The sequence below is a fragment of the Podarcis melisellensis genome, assembly GCF_964234715.1.
Source record: "Podarcis melisellensis genome assembly, chromosome: 17".
Classification (NCBI taxonomy): domain Eukaryota; kingdom Metazoa; phylum Chordata; class Lepidosauria; order Squamata; family Lacertidae; genus Podarcis; species Podarcis melisellensis.
In genome coordinates, this window is record NC_138534.1 from 7,125,781 (window position 1) to 7,144,485 (window position 18,705).

General features: G+C 46.1%; 1 protein-coding gene across 1 annotated transcript; it reads right to left on the reverse strand.

Moving 5' to 3' along the window:
* LOC309360199 (uncharacterized protein) lies at nucleotides 1–9,402 on the reverse strand. The gene is made up of 2 exons (XM_081894846.1): nucleotides 9,187–9,402; nucleotides 1–2,218 (listed from the first exon to the last, which is right to left on the reverse strand). The coding sequence occupies exon 2, from the start codon at nucleotides 2,205–2,207 to the stop codon at nucleotides 1,122–1,124; it is 1,086 nt and encodes a 361-aa protein (XP_081750972.1). The 5' UTR covers nucleotides 2,208–2,218; nucleotides 9,187–9,402; the 3' UTR covers nucleotides 1–1,121.
* Between the last annotated feature and the right edge of the window lie 9,303 nt (nucleotides 9,403–18,705).

Genomic DNA, 18,705 nt, shown 5'->3' on the forward strand with positions numbered 1-18,705 from the left:
TCATGGCAATACACAGATTTATTTAAATCACCAAAATGATTCGTTTAAAAAGTAGACGGTCAAAATCAACCAAAATCTCAGTGGCGAGGTTCCACACTGAAGCATGATCAAAGAATCAAAAGGAGAGTTGTTTTAAGCATGTGCAAAGTGCCTGTCCTCCATCGCAAAGTGTCCACAGTCAGAGCGTTTGGCCTTCAGGCAGCACTAGGAGGAGCAATGAAAGAGGAAGGAAAGGGGCGAGGAATAGAATCTTTTTCCCATTGGCTGCCTCTCCTTCGATCCAGGCCTTCACTCCATTTCCTCTCATTCGTTCACCAGGTTCTTGGCCTGGCAGTTTCTGAAAGGGACATCAACTCCCACTGACATCTGGGCACTCACCTGTTCTACTTCAGTTTCCCAGCCTAGCAAGAACAACCACCACCACCAAACAGGGATGCACTAATCACTTAAAACAGATCTACAATTCCCCAAGTGGTTTAACCGTCCATCCCTTTTCCGGTTCCCAGGATTCTTTTGAAGTGTGTGGTCCAGAAGGGACCTCCATTGTGGTTGAGGAAACAACTAGCTGTTTTCCAGGGAGTCAAGACTAGTTCAGATGCATTCGGGTGGTCACTCTCATGCTTGAACAGTACAGTGTCTCCCAAACTCTGTTCTCCAGAACCCTGGAAGCTTATTGAGGTCCCTCAAATGAAAAGACAGGCAATGGCTGATGAAATTCTTGGAAGGACAGATTGCCATGCCCCCAGCCCACGAACTTCCTCAACACACAGTGGGCATTTGCTGCCCAAAAGCTGAGTGTTCGTCACCTAAAAACACGTCCCGGAATCTTCCGAAATGCACAAGGGATGGGGACAAGAGAAGGTCATGCAGATAGAAGATAAAAGTTCCCTGAACGTAAGAAAACTTGAAAGTCACTAAGACAGGGCCACGGTGATGAGGAACACATATTCTAAAGGAGGGCTGTTGCTGTGGCTTGAATTAATTTAAACAGATGAAAACTGGCCACGCAGGGCCAAATTCTATACAAACACAGAATACCCAATTTTTTATATAGTTCTGGAGATTGGGGAGGGGGAGATGAACCCCTATGATGCCACCCTTGCACCCCACCCACCCCCAGTTCAGTTCATTTTGATCAGGATCTGTTCAGCGAAGAGCTTTTTCAGCTGAGCCACTTCAGCTGAAAGTGACGCTAGCTGGCTTCGCAAGGTGCTGTTTTCCGCCTGGTACTCAGGCCCCGGAGGGGCGGGCAGCTGGGCGCCGGGAGCCTCCGTCTCACAGCAATTCTCAAAGGCCATTGTGCCCACAGGGCCGGCGACATTCCCCTGCTCCTCCCGTGCAGCTGGGGCCCTCCAGGTTCCTACCGGTGGAGATGGCGTGTAAGGTCCAGGTTGCTCCCCACCCATCTCCTCGCCCCCCCCAGCCATTTTGAAGCGCAGCTTGTGGGGGAGACCTTTGACGCTCTCCCCGGACTCGTAGCGGCCAACCCGACCCACGTCAGCTCCCTCGCTTGGGGCATCGGGCACCAGGCAGTGCCCGTCGTAGGCGCCCCCTTCCTCTGCCCTGTCGCGCTCCTCAAAAAAGACAGGGCTGCCCATGCTGGAACTGCCTGGTGTGGAGAAACCAGAATCCTCAGAGCTGGTGGCTGGCTCTGGGCGGAAAGGGCAAGCATAGTGGGGTGCTTCGGGAACCACAGGGTAGTGTTGGGGTGGGGCTGTTGGCTGGTGGATCTCGGTGGCAAGAGCAATCACGGGCTGGTGAGGCTCAGCCGGGTCCCGGATCAGGCCAAAGCGGAACTTGAGGGCCAGGAGCTCCGCCTTGAGGCGGGCGTTCTCCTCCAGCAGCGCCAGCACCCGGCCCTCCAGCGCTAGGTCGCTGACCCGCCGCTTCTCCCGAGAGCGCTTGGCCGCCTCGTTGTTCTTCTTCCTCTTGTCCCAGTAGCCGTCATCCTTCTTGTCATCCGGGGTGAATTCCCGCTTGCGCCGGGCCGTGCTGGAGGAGCCCCCTGGCTCCCTTTGCTGAGGCCCAGCGTTGCCTCCTGTTCTGAGCAGGGAGTGGCTTAGCAGGCCGTTGACCGAGAGCAGCGAGACGGTCTCCTCGGCAAAGCAGGACACCGCAGTGCGCAGCTCACACACGTGGGCTGGTGGAAGCGGCTGCGGAAGCTCCCGTTGAGGCTGGGCTGCAGGGTCCTCCAGGGGCACGTCCATTCCCTCAAAGTCTGTGGGGTGGGAAGAAAGGAGAGCAAGTGGTTGAGAGCATGCTAGGGCTGTTTTCTTTCAGTGTATGCACCTGGGAAATAATCAGGACCTTGGGGCAGAAGGAACCTTTTCAAAGGTCCAACCGTGACCTCTGCAGCTTTCCCAGAATCACAGCAAGAGTTAACATTGCCAAGAGGTTTCTTAGTGTTCGAACAAACCCACAAATATGTAAGGCAGTGCCAAAGAGGCTGGAAATGTCAATATTATTAGTCATTCCTAAAGCTGTTTTTAGCTACGCAACCCACATTTATCCTTACAACAGTCATGTAATAAGGCAGACTGCTATTTATGATTTGTTTTCAGAGATGGGTTGCTGAGATCCAAAAGAGACTTGGTAAGCAGGAGTTCAAACACACTAATATATCCTGATCTGGAGAAATACTTGGCAATACTAAGAGACTGAGCTACAAAGTCAAGACGTCCCCAGTTTGAACCTTACGCCTGCCAAGAGCTCATCCATCTGCATTCTGGAGATAAAAACCCATGTCTACCTTATGTAGTTGTTAGAAGAACCACAAGGGAGCACATGTGACTGGTCACAGGGTGCCAATGTAATGTAAGCGCTGAGTAGTACTGCTAAAAAAGGGTGAACTTTTAAAGGACAGAGGCAGACGGCGAGCTTACGCCCCAAATCTGAAGCAAGTCAGTGGCTCATCCAGACTTTCTTTTGTGCCACGCTTTTCCGGCACAATTGCCCTTTGCTCTGATTCAGCAGTAACATGTGGGTTTTCCTGGGGAAAGTGCCGGAACAAAACAAAAACAAAAACCCCACCACTTGGACACTGAGTTTTAAAGCCTGGACCTGTGCCTAGAAATGTGGGACAAAAGGCAGTCTGGATGGGATTTAACAGATTGATTTTGGGTGGGGGTGGGGGGAGCTTGTGTAGAGTCAAGGCCACATCATCAGGAGCATCAGACAAACCAGACAATTGCTCCATGCAGCTCTTGGAGCAGGAGCCTTTCCCCCCAGTTCTACCTGCAGATGCTGGGAGTGGCATGCAAAGCATGAGCTCTCCCACCTAGCTGCAGTCCTTCCCAAATATTTTTTTAAAATGGTGTTGCCAGAGTGGATAGGCAGATAGAATCGGCATTTGGGTTTACTGCTAGGTCTGGTCCCTGTTTTTTGTTACATGGCCTGTAGTTGTTTCAGATCAAGGCTGTTTGTAAGCAAGGACGATCCAGCGTCTGAGACCCACAGGAGGGAAATGCCAGTTTCCAGATGGCTGATACATGGAAGACAGGAAGCTGCCGTATACAGAGTCAGACCATGGCTCCATCTGGCACAGGACTGTCTACACTGACTGGCAGCAGCTCCCCAGGGTTTGAGCCAGGGATCTTTTCCCAACCTGGAAATGCTAGGGATGGGCCTGGGGTCTTTGTGCCTGCAAAGGATGTGCTCTCCACTGAGCTAGAGCTCTTCTTCCTTTTTAGGAACTTTGCCCTGGCTCGCACATATGTATTTTTTGTGAGGAGACAGCCACACACTGCATACATACAAGGCAGTACCACCAACATAGATGGGAGTGATTTTTAATGTCTAATGTTTTACCATTTTTATGTAAGCCGGCCAGAGCATCTGGGGAAACCCAGCCAAATGGGCGGGGTTTACGGTAAATAATAAAATTATTATTAATTATTGTTATTATTTAAGCTGGGACTGTAGGTGGCAAGTGGTGTTCTGACGCTTGCTGTTCTTTATTAGTCTGGCACAGTGTTAGAAACTCAGATATACAGTGGTACCTCTGGTTACAAACTTAATTCGTTCTGGAGGTCCATTCTTAACCTGAAACCATTCTTAACCTGAGGTACCACTTTAGCTAATGGGGCCTCCCGCTGCTGCACAATTTCTGTTCTCATCCTGAGGTAAAGTTCTTAACCCGAGGTACTACTTCCGGGTTAGCGGAGTCTGTAACCGGAAGTGTTTGTAACTCGAGGTACCACTGTATAAGCTAATTGCCAAAAGGTGCGCCTTAAACGTAGCACCACAATGGAATGTCTAGGCACTATTTTTCTTTTATGAAATGTATTATTATTATTCATTTCATTTCTATACCACTTTATATTTTAAATAAAAAAATCTCAGAGTGGTTGACAACAGAATAAAATATCAAATAAAACTATTTGAAGCTTCAAGGAATTTTTTTCAGATCCTTCTCTGACATTTTGCTTACCCCATATTTATTTACCTACTTAATTTATATAGCTGCCCCATAGCAGAAGAACTCTAGGAAGCCAGCATGGTTACTCTGAGAGATCAGGGTTCAAATCCCCACTCAGTCATGAAGCTCACTGGACGACCATGGACCAGTCACAGCCTCTTAACCTCCCTCACAGCGTCGTTGTAGGGATAAACTGAGGAAGAAGGGGAACCGTGTACTCCTTGGAGAAAATGGTGGCATATAAATGCAATAAAGCTCACTGGAAGGACAGATCGTGAAGCTGAGGCTCCAATACTTTGGCCACCTCATGAGAAGAGAAGGCTCTCTGGAAAAGACCCTGATGTTGGAAAAGATGGAGGACACAAGGAGAAGGGGATGACAAAGACGAGATGGTTGGACAGTGTTCTCGAAGCTACCAGCATGAGTTTGACCAAACTGCGAGAGGCAGTGGGAGACAGAAGTGCCTGGCATGCTCTAGTCCATGGGGTCACGAAGAGTCGGACATAACTAAACGACTAAACAACAAATGCAATAAATAAGCCCTTCTGCTTACCTGCTTAAGAAAGTTGGAGGTGGCAGCCAGATGGAGATGTCAGTTGCCAACTTGGCATCCAAGGATCTCCACATGGTCACAAGTGGACCCACGCCAGTCACTAAATTTCTAGTACTGGTCTGGCTGTGTAGAGCATTACACCTGGGCACCAGTCTGGCAGAACCTCATTGCTAGGGTAGCTGATTTTTTTTTTTAGCCATCCATCACCACAGGAGTAGCTGGATATTAGTGAGTGATCCTGATGTGCCCTAAAATCCTCTCTGTGTTTTACTCCGTCGTTCTTCCATGGTCATCCTCAAAATAGTGGTACAGTGGTACCTTGGGTTACAGATGCTTCAGGTTACAGATGCTTCCGGTTACGGACTCCGCTAACCCAGAAATAGTACCTCGGGTTAAGAACTTTGCTTCAGGATGAGAACAGAAATTGCGCAGCGGCAGCAGCGGGAGGCCCCATTAGCTAAAATGGTACCTCAGGTTAAGAACAGTTTCAGGTTAAGAACGGACTTTCAGAACGAATTACATTCTTAACCCGAGGTACCACTCTATTAGAAGGATAGGTTACAGCAGTGTTCTCCAACCCTGGGTCTCCAGCTCTTTTTGGACTACAACTCCCATAATCCCTAGCTAGCAGGACCAGTGGGCAGGGATCATGGGAATTGTAAGCAGCTGGAGACTCAAGGCTGGGAAACACTGAGCTATATGCTTTTCAAAAAAGGAAAAAGGGTGCCCTACTCGCCATGAAGTTGTTACAGTAAGTGCTACACTTTTCACATTTGGGGGTGAAAGGTGCAAGTACTGGGTACCCTTGAGTAACCCTAGAAAAAAACACACCCTAGGGCATGGATAATGTGCTTGTGTGTGCCTGTGCATCTGACTCAATGTGTCCTGGTGAATTTCATGACCATTTTGTTTTTGTAGAATATTTATTAAGATTTTTTAAAGTGTTACAATAAAAATGAAAAAAAAAAATGAAAATAACAAAAATACAAAATAAAAATAAAAATAATTAAAAACACACAGATTTTCCATTTACTACTTTTCCTTTAACTTATTTCCCGGACCTCCTCATACCTCCCTTTTTTGTATTCCACTTCGAATTGTTGGTTCAGCAAATCCTTACCCTTAGATTTTTACCTGTTTATAACCCATTTTTCATATTCTCTTAAAGCATTACAGCTGGAAACCACTTAATTTCTATCCAACATCGTTCTAACATTCATTAATTTTACAATATTTCTGTAGATAATCTTTAAATTTCTTCCAATCTTCTTCCACCGACTCTTCTCCCTGGTCTCGGATTCTGCCAATTTCATGACCATTTTGAACCCAGATCTTCTATGCCCCAAATGCTAGGCACTACACCACACTGAACATACTGTATATAAGGGTACCTTTTACCATATGTGGTGGGAATGTAAGAAAGTGAAGGACTTCTGGGGAATGATTTATAATGAGATTTTAAAAATGTTGAAATATACATTTGTTAAAAAACCAGAAGCCCTTCTATTGGGTATGGTGGGTACAGAAATTCATAAGAATGATTAAAAAATTGTTTTTATATGCAATAAATGCAGCAAGGATACTATTAGTCCAAAGATGGAAACAAGAAGAAATACCAACTAAAGAAGAGTGGCAAGAGAACCTGATGCTGAGATGGCGAGACAAACAGGGAAAATTCGGAACCAGCAGGACTAGACTTTCCTAAAGGAATGGAAGAAATTTTCGATATATTTGGAAAGCAATTGTAACCAATTGACATCGCTTGTAGGGCTAAAAGAAATTTTGTAAGGAGTGATTTATAAATTATTGTGAAAAGAATTAAGAATAGATGTATTGGAAATTCGAGTTTATAGCAATAATTATAGTAACAAAATGCATAATTAGAAAGACTTTAGAAAACCATCAGAGGTTGAAGGAAGTCTTAGGCTGTGCTAGCCAAAAAAATTTGAAAGGATGCTATGCTGGAAAATATGTGTAAAAGCCAATAAAAAAATTATTAAAGAAAAGAACATCCTGTATATAAAAATACATCAGGAAAAAATGTGGCGGAACAGGAAACAACCCCCACTACAGATTACAATTGTTTTAGGTGGAGATCAGATTCCAAAACAATCAAGAAGTAATCCATCTCCAGCCCCTCCCCAGCGTGGAGCTTCAGGATTAACTCCCACTGAGCTCAAATAGGGCTTACTTCTAAGCAGACATGCATAGGATTTCATTGTATGTCTCTTCCTGGGCTGAAGGAGTGAGCCAGTGACCTCAAATCCCTTCTTCCTTCTCTCCCTCTTCTAGGCAATGCTGTTAACTAGGTCACTCCGCCATAACAGTTCCCTCCCTCCCACAAAACTCCCATTTACCCGAGTTGCTGGGAACATTCCAGTCCACGGTCAGGACTGCATGTGCCGTCCTGCCAAAGGAGGAAGGCTGGGAAGAACGCGCAGTTTGTTCCAAGAAAAAAAAACAAACAAACCAGGAAAACTCCAACAACAAAAAACACCCACCCACATCTACTACACAACTACTATATGAGGAGCGCAAAAAGCACACTTTTTGGTTATGTAAGATACACCTCTCTTTCTAGGTCTTTGTTTTGACAGGTAAAAGGTTGCTTTGAATGAGAGCCGCTAACCACCGCCAAGCCAAATCGCTGGGAGGTGTCAACACTTCCTTGTCGAGGTGAGGCTGAAACCAGAGTTTTGTCTGAACACGTTAAAGAAAAGAAGCAGTTTTGAGTTGGATGAAAGGAAAAGATTGTGCTGTGCCATAGTTCTTGGGGGGGGGGCGATAGTGCTGTTCAAAGTCATGTGTCGGTTTAATTACATAATTAATACAAGAATTCGCACGGCTCTTTTTATCTTCACAAATTGCCAGTTTCTGTAACAGGTCGCTCTGAAACTTCATATCTTTTGGAGATACAGGAAGTATGCAAGCTTTTGAACTACACTGAGTTCTGCGCAAGGTCAGGAATATAACTGCAGAGCAAACAGAAAGATATTTCTTACATCCCCCTATATTAGGTCCGTTATGTGGAACAAGCAGAGCAACTACGCTTACTGCCAGCCTTCCTCAAAGCCTTGCACATCCATAGGTGACAATTCTAGCCTCGCACCCATGTATGCAGGTGCAGCACTCCAAAGGTATCCAAACACAACACTGTGAAGGCCAACCCTGGAGATTTCCCTGCCCCACATAATTCAAGGTGTGCCCCAGAATCCCTTGCCATGTCATGTGGGAGGCTGGGGAGCACCCAGTGGGGCAGGTAGGCAAGTTTAGACTCAGGACTGTAATTGTCCTGCATGCGCATACCCTTTAGATGGGAATGTACACTGCTTCACTTACTTTAAAATATGGTAAGGGAGGCCCCTCCCCTGTTCACTCTGTTCAGTCCTGCCCCACAGACCTGTCCTGATGGTAGCTGCCCATTGGCAACACCTGTTGCACTACAGCTTGCATGGCCTGCTATTTAGGGCCCATCTGAAGGGAAGTTTTTAATGTTTGGTGTTTCATTGTGTTTTTAATATTCTGTTGGGAGCTGCCCAGAGTGTCTGGGACAGCCCAGTCAGACAGGCAAATAATAATAATAATAATAATAATAATAATAATAATAATAATAATAATAATATTGTACCCAAATACAGTATTGCTTGTGCAGCCACAACAACACACACTATGCATGTTTACATTGGGGGTAGACCCTCCAAAGCCCAACAGTATTGCAACGATCTTACATACAGTTTCAGAAATATTCATTGTGTACCCTGCATAGATCAAAAATTCCATTTTTTAAAGGGGGAAAAATGTGTGCATGAAATACAGAGCATGTGTGACGGCTGATCTCAAGTCTGCGTGCAAGCCCTCGCCTCTCCTGACCTGGGAAACCCTTTCTTCCCCGCAGATTACAGGTGGGAATAGTTGATCGTTCAGGGAGGCGGGCGCGAAGTACACTCTGCACGCGCTCAGAGGCTCCCCATGCTGGCACCTAAAACCACCAATGAGAGCGGCTGAGGCCTTGCGCCGAGAGACAACAAGCCCCCTTCGCGTGAAGGCGAGTGAAAAAGAGCTGGGTTAAAGAATTGGTGCAAACGGGGGGGGGCGTCTCTCGCACAAGCCCAGGACCCCCCCCCCCACCGCCATCCCCTTTGTCTCAATGTATTGAACTACACCCCCCCCCGCAGCCTGCCAAGCCTCCCCCCCGCGCGCCCCCCTCCAGCCTCACCTCGACGCAGCCGGGCGGAGAGATGCGCGCAAGCGGGGCGCGGTGCAGGAGCCACGTCCCCCTGGGGCCTTCGCCTCGCGCCGCACCTCGCCGGGCCTGCTGGCTTCTGCTGGTGCGCTGGAGGGAGCGTCCCGCGCCGGCGTCTGGAGCAGCGGCGGCCGCGGCAGCAGCTCCGGCCCTGGCGAGGCGCCTCCCCTCGGCGCGCCAGAGCCGCCCTCGCCCGAACCCGGGTCAGCCGAGGACGCCGCCTCGCCTGGCTTCACCCCGGCCGCCAAGGGAAGCGGGAAGGGGCCGCCGTCAGGCCCGCCGAGGCATCGCTGCTCTGCGCTCTCGGAGAACCAGAAGGGCCCCGAAGAGCCGAGCTGGCGCCGGGCAGGCGGGCCTGCGAGGGTGCGCGTCTTGCGCGCTGCTGGGCCTGCCTGGCGCTCCGGCCTGGCGCGCCCTTGGTGCTTTGCGCACCTTGCCTGGGCAGGAGGGCGGCTGCCAGTCTTGCAGGTGGGCTGCCGGCCAAAGTTGGCCCTCTCGTGCCGCTGCCGGTCTTGCATTGTAGGACGCGTCGCTTCGTCCCGTTCTTGCGCGGTCTCCTAAGAGGAGCGAGAGGTGTGTCGCGCTAAAATGCGCTAAAATGGTTTGACTCCCTGGATGAGTGACGTGCGGTACCCGTCAGAATTGGCCTTCTTTTCAAAAATACAAGCAGATCACCACAAGCAGAGGCTAACAGATCCCTTCAACAAGATAACGCAGGGACAAGTTCTCCAGGAGAGCAACTGGCACTATAAGGATGATTCAGATTCAGGCAATCCACAGCTCTGGTGTTTTGTCTGATACATGGCAAACTGGGTGAAAACTATTTCCCTGCCATCTCCCAGGACAGAGGGTGTTGCCTTTGCAAACTCTGCTAGGTATTTCATTCTGAAAACTAGAGAGAGATCCTCAGCTATCAAGGTAACCTCACCTGTCACTAACGCCCATTGGTAAAATCACAGCCAGTCATCCTGGGCAAGCCGTCAGGATAGCAAAGGATGGCCAGCCACCATCTGGGCAGTGCTTTAAAACAAGATTGAAGTACTGTTGTCTTGTCTAGTTTGGCCCTTACTAGTACATTTAGGCTCTGTACAAAACTCTTGGAAAGATTGTGATAAATAAGGCACAAGAGAGGCAAGAGTGTGTATAAAGAATTGCTCCCATCAAAGCAGAAGAGAAGACAGGAACCAGTTGCAGCAAAAACAAAACCCCTCAACAGTGGAATATTCTTCCACTGAAGACTCTCTGAAATGACTGGCCTGGGATGGTCAAACAGATGATAATTTAAGGCCAACGTTGTTATATATATATATATATTATTCTAACTGTTAAGTTACACATTCCTAGTATATTGTAACCTGCCTGGAGCCTTTCAGATGAGGGACATTTGTTGAAAGAAAAATACTTGATGGTCTCCAAGAATTATTGCCTATTTCACAGCAAAGTAAGTCACAATCCATATGCATAACTCTGCAAGGCACATCACCGTTATTTCCATTTTATATATGAAAAAACTGCAGTTGGGAGAGAAAGAGAGAATGATTTGTCCAGACCTTTCTAGCATTTCCATAACTGAATTTGGATTTGATGCTGAGATATAGCATCCTTGGTCCTGTTATAGGTTTGGGGGGGAGGATCCCATCTAAATCCTAGAAATTAATAAATGGTAGGATTTTAATTAACTGGGATGAATGGAGAAATACAAACTGCAGATGAATTTCTAGGCTAGCCTATGCAAAAGGAGGTGGCTGAGCTAACATCATGAAGAAACAATGCAGGGCCATTGGCAAGGCAATAAAGTTGTCCTTCCCCCCTTGCCCTGAGGTGTGAGCAAAGACTGGGGATTTGGAAGGTTGCCAGGGTAACTGGGTGTGATGTCACAGGAAGAGTTGGGGGCCTTTGGCAGGAGGCTTTGAATAGCTAAGAAAAGGGCAGAAAGATCTTGGCTGGCTGAAGGCAGGCAGGGAGAGATGCCTTAGACTCCAGTGCTACACTACCATGGGGAACAAGCCCTTTTTGAGATGAAAATGCTGGAAGATCTTGACTCCCTCCATCTAAATTCAAGTATAAATATGTGAATAAATAATATTTCTTAAAGCTACAACAGTCCCTGCAGGGTCTTCAATTCTCTAAAGGAGCACAGATCCTGGTTGAGGGCCAAGACCCCTGGAATCTGTTCACGGCTCGGGATGGCCTGTAAAGGTAAAGGGACCCCTGACCATTAGTCCAGTCGTGGCTGACTCTGGGGTTGCAGTGCTCATCTTGCTTTACTGGCCGAGGGAGCCGGCGTACAGCTTCCAGGTCATGTGGCCAGCATGACTAAGCCGCTTCTGGCGAACCAGAGCAGCGCATGGAAACACCGTTTACCTTCCCGCCGGAGCAGTACCTATTTATCTACTTGCACTTTGATGTGCTTTCGAACTGCTAGGTTGGCAGGAGCTGGGACCAAGCAACGGGAGCTCACCCCATGGCGGGGATTTGAAATGCTGACCTTCTGATCGGCAAGTCCTAGGCTCTGTAACTATCTGCAAATAAGGGGAGGTCATCATATACTCAGAGGCCCCTACCAACTATGTCTCCCGAATCTGTGCACACTTACCAGAAAGCAAGTTTAAATTATTTACGCATACTCTCAAATAAGAGTGTGTAAGATTACGCCCATCACCTGCTCCTGAACCAGCAACAGTTATAGATTCTTGTAATTGCCCCAGAGGCCATGAACTGTAGTCGGCTCATTGACTCATGTAATCAGAGATTATACATTTTAATTTCCAAGTGTATCTTTCAAAGCTGCTACGTTAAGGCCAAGGATCAAGAGTCGTCTTACCTTAAGTCACTAGAAGATAATATTTGTCTGTGTAAAGCTATGACTCACTTGCTTTCCATAATTGTTTTATGAAGAGGTTTGTGTAATAAAACTTGGCCCAGTTAAAGTTATCAGCACCATGCTCTAACCAACTGTATCATCATATCTGTTTTCTTATTTTCTCTCTTTGATCAGCACAGTAACAAATATCTACCAATAACTCTTGGGTTTTTTGCCAATGTAGTATCCTTGTATTAAAAGGAATGGGTAGGGGACTATGGCTTGATGCTCACATTTTTGTATTGGGTGGAAAGAATAATAGAAACAGAATTGTAGAGATGGAAGGATCATGTAGTCCAACTCCCTACTATAGCTAAAGAATCCCTGACAGGTGGCCATCCAACCTGTGTTGAAAAACCTCTATTGCCAAAAAACCCACAAAATACCCCAACACCTCTGAATCCATAAAGGAAGGGACAAACAGATCTTAATCTGTAGCAGGGCTTGGCAATGAAACCTGGTTTCATTAACAGGGCTCTTATTTCACAACAGCTGAGACTTTCTCCCTACACAGTGGTACCTTGGTTCTTAAACGCCTTGGTGCTCAAACAACTTGGAACCCAAACACTGCAAACCTGGAAGTAAGTGTTCCAGTTTGCGAACTTTTTTTGGAAGCCAAACATGCTCCGTTTTGAGTGTTACTCTTCCAATTTGAATGCCACACTACCGTTATGAGTGCCACACTTCTGTTTTGAGTGTTACCCTGAGGTCTGTCTGTTTTCGCTATTTACGGTATTTTGCATTATTGTTTTTGAAGCTCTCTTTTTGTTTTTGTGACTGTGTGGAACCCAGTTCAGCTACTGATTGAGTGATTGTGTGACTGCAGTACATTGTTTATTGCTTTCATTTTATGGATCAATGGCCTCGTTAGATAGTAAAATTCGTGCTGTTTTAGGGGTTGTTTTTAGAAGTCTGGAACGGATTAATCTATTTTGCATTATAATAACAATAAACTCTGGGTGGCTCCCAATCGAGTGTTAAAAACAATACAGCATTAAATATTAAAAACTTCTCTAAACAGGGCTGCCTTTAGATGTCTTTTAAAGATAGCTGCTCCTTTCCTGATGGGAGGGTATTCCACAGGGCGGACACCACTACTGAGAAGGCCCTCTGTCATTACTATATATAGGAAAGTGCACCTTGGTTTTGGAACACTTTGGTTTTGGAACAGACTTCCAGAACGTATTAAGTTTGAGAACCGAGGTACCACTGTAACTAGTCTGCTTGGAGAGGATAGTACTTCTGAACATCTGCAGAGGCTTCCCCCCGCCTCCCCCAGTGAATATCTACTGTATTGTCCGTACCAGCACAGCTTCTGGGCCCGCTTGAGTTAAGTGACTTAGCTTGTCTCTCTCTCTCTGCAAATAACTGGGAACAGCATTTATTGGGAGATGCTTTTGGCAGACGATGCATACATTTAAATACTTATTTTTTACTGTTCTTTACTGACAATGTTATTGTTTTTTTTCTTTCTGCAAACCTCTTTTAGGTTTTATCACAATCAAGCAGCATATAAATGTTGTAAAAGAAATAAAATATCATTTCACTGGTGAGACCAGGGGGATTTTGGAAATATTTCTAGTACTCCTATTATCATATACCAGGATCACTGCTGAAGTGTGTTCCCCTGTGCTTCTCCTCCCATTGAACATGGCATATCCTTCAGATGCCTCTGCTTACCAGGGACACACTCTCATTTCCAGTATGAATTGCTAGGCTTGTCATTCTTTTTGGGAATTATAGGGCCAGAACCACCCAAACACTACAGAAATTTATTCTACATTCTACAGCAGCAAGAATGCTACTTACCCAAAAATGGAAATAAGTCCCAGTAAAAGAAGAATGGATACAAAAACTTATGGAATATGCAGAAATGGCAGAACTTACCAGGAAAATAAGAAATAAAGATAAACTTTTTATAAAAGAATGGAAGTGGTTTATTGAATATTTACAAAGAAACTGTAAACAGATAAGAACATTTGCAGGATTATTGTAATAACCTGCAGTTTTATAAGAAAATATATTCAAAGTAGATGAACAAATGAGCAAATTAAGTTAATTTGGATATGTAGAAAATATTAAAAACAAATCTAAGGAACCACAGAAAGAGGGGAAGGAAGTCAAGTTTTGAAACGTTAAAATGATTGTAAAATGATTGAAATGTATAAAATAGAAAATCATTTTTAAAAGGCTTGTCATTCTTCAAGGGGCAGGAGGGGGCAGAGATGTCTCTCTTGTCAATGCATTCTCATGGATGCTAAGGTATCATGCAGTTGGTGGGACCAGAGCCCCCAAGGGACTGGGACTTTTGTCTGTCACTTTTCCTCCCCACATGGAGGAAGGGAAAGATTGCTTTTGCCAGCAGACTGAACTGATTGCTTACTGAGGGAATCAGGTACTGGAGTGCGAGAGTTGCTGCTGAAATTTGAGACCTCAAGGTCCGCCACTGCCTTGATTCACAGACTCCAAGAGTGAAAATGCAACTGTCCTGCACTCAAGATGCCATCCTGTACCAGCTTACCTAGGAGTGAGTTTCACTGAACTCAACAGGGCGTATATTTCTGAGTTGCACTGTCAGATAATTGATTTCTGGAAACTCAGTGGAGGCGGCTGACAGCTGCAGGAACTCCAGCAACTTACACTAACAAATACAAAACACCCTCTCTAAAATTAGCCCAAATGTAAAGTAGGAGGCAAACTGGAATGGTGATTAATGAGAAGGCACCAGAAAATTGAGCTGCCTCCTGGAAGTAAATCAGGATGTTTGCTCAGATTCCACCTTCAGTTCAGCATAGCATGCTCAGCCACCATTGACAGGGCCATATTTAGTTTAAGGCTGAAGTCCTAGTCACACTTATTTTGGAGAAAGACCAATTGGAGAAAGACTTTTTGCCTTCTGATCTTCCTTCAAACCCAGTGAAAACCCAGCAACGCAAGCAAGAGCTATGTTGTTGTTGCTTTGTGTTAAATGTGTTCTTTTCTACAGAGGTTTTGAAGCCTATAACTATTTCGGGCTCTGGGCTTGGGACTGCCCTAACTGTTGGCAAGCCTGGTTTTGATTCTCTCCCAACTCTGACTTGCTCTCTGGTAGCGTTACCTCGGCCCTCTCCTTTTCCTGTACTGTTGCTTCGCCTCCTCCCCTTGGTCAGCTGGCAGCATTCCTGTGAGGTAATAATTTACTCTGACCTTCTAGGAAATGGTTGTAACAGACAAGCACATGTGCGAGCAAAGTGCAACGAGGGAGGCAAAACAAGATGGGGCAGGTCTAGGGCAGCGCAGAAGTTACTGCTGTTCACCTCAGGTGGCCTTGGGGGCACATCAGGGCATCTTATATGGCTGAATCACTTTCTCCAGAATAAATCTTGGTTTTGTTTAAATGTTTTCCCCTCTAGCCTGGGGCATGATGCAACCAAAGTGAGGCACTTCTAAGCGCCCACTGTGTCCTTGTTCAGAAACTCTGGCCCACAAAAGCTTGCCTTAAGTAAGGGCATGCTGTTATTGCAAATTCAGTACAGTAATCACACATTTTGTTGTTTAGTCGTTTAGTCGTGTCTGACTCTTCGTGACCCCATGGACTAGAGCACGCCAGGCACTCCTGTCTTCCACTGCCTCCCACAGTTTGGTCAAACTCATGCTGGTAGCTTCGAGAACAATATCCAACCATCTCGTCCTCTGTTGTCCCCTTCTCCTTGTGCCCTCCATCTTTCCCAACAGCAGGGCCTTTCCAGGGAGTCTTCTCTTCTCATGAGGTGGCCAAAGAATTGGAGCCTCAGCTTCAGGATCTGTCCTTCCAGTGAGCACTCAGGGCTGATTTCCTTAAGAATGGATAGGTTTGATCTTCTTGCAGTCCTCTAGCACCATAATTCAAAAACATCAATTCTTCGGCGATCAGCCTTCTTTATGGTCCAGCTCTCACTTCCATACATCACTACTGGGAAAACAAAAGCTTTAACTATATGGACGTTTGTTGGCAAGGTGATGTCTCTGCTTTTTAAGATGCTGTCTAGGTTTGTCATTGCTTTTCTCCCAAGAAGCAGGTGTCTTTTAATTTTGTGGCTGCTGTCACCATCTGCAGTGATCATGGAGCCCAAGAAAGTAAAATCTTTCACTGCCTCCATTTCTTCCCCTTCTATTTGCCAGGAGGTGATGGGACCAGTGACCATGTTTTTTTTGATGTTGAGCTTCAAACCATATTTTGTGCTCTCCTCTTTCACCCTCATTAAAAGGTTCTTTAATTCCTCCTCACTTTCTGCCATCAATGTTGTGTCTGCATATCTGAGGTCGCTGATATTTCTTCCGGCAATCTTAATTCCGGCTAGGGATTCATTCCGTCTTCCTGGGCACAACCTGATGGTACCTTGCTGTACCATCAATTTGGTGGTGGTGCCTCAAAAAGAATATAATATCCTTCCTTTTGTAATCCAAAGTGACAAATGCTTTGACAAAGAATGAATTTGAGAGTATGTGGACTGAAATTGTGTGTGTGTGTGTGTGTGTGTGTGTGTGTGTGTAGAGCAAATGCATCTTCACCCTTCTCCAAGACCACTACTGTATATATTTCTATCCTAACATGCCCAAGTTTGTATTTGTTTTGGTAGTGTTCCGGTGAAGCTCTCTGCTTCAGAATTGCACCAAAGATGTTGATTCTGTTGTCTTATCTTATCACAATTATATGAACCCTAGGTACGGTGAGACAAAGCAAGGCTTTGCCAGGTGGGAAGTACTATGAAGCAGGTTGCAGGTGCACTTGACATAACCTCCCTCTTTCCCAGCACCCAATGTTCTTTATCCATGCACACACTACACATTTCAGATTACACAAGCCACTCACTGCTGTTATGTAAGGGGCTGGCATCAAGCCAGGCTATCTTGGTGCTCAGCCCAGATCCCTCTTACGCCAGCCAGGCAGGATCAACAAACCCAGCAAGGACGATAAGGTGGAGAGCAACCAGATAGGACAGAGCTAGTGCATGTGTAGTACCTTTGTCTGGGCAAAACATCAGGTGGGGCAGTGGGAAGATGGTTCTGTGGCTGCTCTAAGGGCCTTGGTTTCTCTGGAGCACAGAATTCACACCTCCTATCGTCCTCTGATTTGACCCTTCATTTCCTCCAGCTCTGTGTGAATGTGGTAGCCTTAGCTCATTCTAGGAAACCCTCTTTGGATTCACAGCTTTATCTCTGGTGACTACTCCACAGCTAAGGAAATATGTGTGAGATGGGAATAATCCTTTCTGGGATAGTAAGTCCTTAAACTGAACCTGCCACTAATCTGGAAGGCAGGAAGAGGAGCCCTGTTTTGAATTGCAGCAACGAGTCAGTGTATAATGTTTTGGATGGGGGGGGAGGTAGACAGGTAGTAGAAGAGACAAATTTGGCAGCTTTGGGGCCTCATACTGAGCAAGGAGCCAGACCAGTCTGACCCCCCCTTTTTTCAACACATAAACCAGGAAATGCTCCCACCACAAGGCCCATTGAAATGAAGAGCATTTCAGCACAATAACTTCCTTGCATGTGCAAGGCAACTGCTAGCTCTGTTTTCTGCCTCAGGCATCATATGTCATAGATCAGTTTGGGAAAGAGAAGTTGAAAGGAAGCAGCACACAGATAAGGAAGGAGAGCAAGGAGGCATAAAAGCACAAAGTGAGAGGGAATTAAGTGCAAGGGGTGTGTGTGTGTGTGTGCTGGGCCGGGGTCACTGTGTATTAGTTGTGTAACATGCGTCAGCACAGCACTCAATGTTCCCAGATGGTTATTTATAGCGCTTGTTGCCACTGCTCACGGCCTGCCCCCTCTTCCCTCTGCTGGAATCAGTTGCTCATGGCCAACACAGCTGGGAAAAGAGGGGGACTCTGGATCCCAGGTTCTAGTTGCAAGTTTGGGAAGGATTTAGTGGTTTATGCAGCACAAAAGAGATAATTTTGGCACATTTATATAGACACAGGGTTCCATGCCTTTTATAACTGAAATTATAAGGTAGTTGGGCAGTATCTTTATTAGGCAAATTAAAACATCACAAAATAGGGAGCCATCCTTTGGGTTGTCAGAACTCTTCACCAAGCTCAGTGTAGAGGGGGAAAGCTGGCTCATGTTGAAGACAGGGAGCCTGCCTTTGGTCATGGTCTGAAGACTGAATGTGAGAGGCAACAGACAGTTGCCTTACTAGATGCTACGCAGGTTTCAGGTGGCACGTAAGACTGCTCCAAGGATGAAGAAACATACCATTGCAGTGGTGTAGCGGGGGGGGCGCTGTGGCCCCGGGGACATATTGAATGAATGAATCTTTATTTGCATCAGCCACCAGCCATAATAGCAATAAAACAAGCAGAATGCAGTATGCAGAGGATAAAGGTATAAAATCAATGATATAAAATACATTTTGGGGGTTTGTATCAGTAGTCAAATAATGGATCTTATTCCAATTGCCCCAGTTAAAAACTTTGCAACCTTTGCTGTCATCTGCTCATCTTGCTGTAACAGTAGTTGGGTGACCCAGAATGGACAATAATAAAGGGGGTGATAACCTCACTCCTCAAATCTTTATATAGAGTGCAAGCCAGAAGGACATGAGCCACTGATTCAGTACTGCCATCTCCACAGGCACATAACCGTTTTTCGAGTGGAATTTTTTG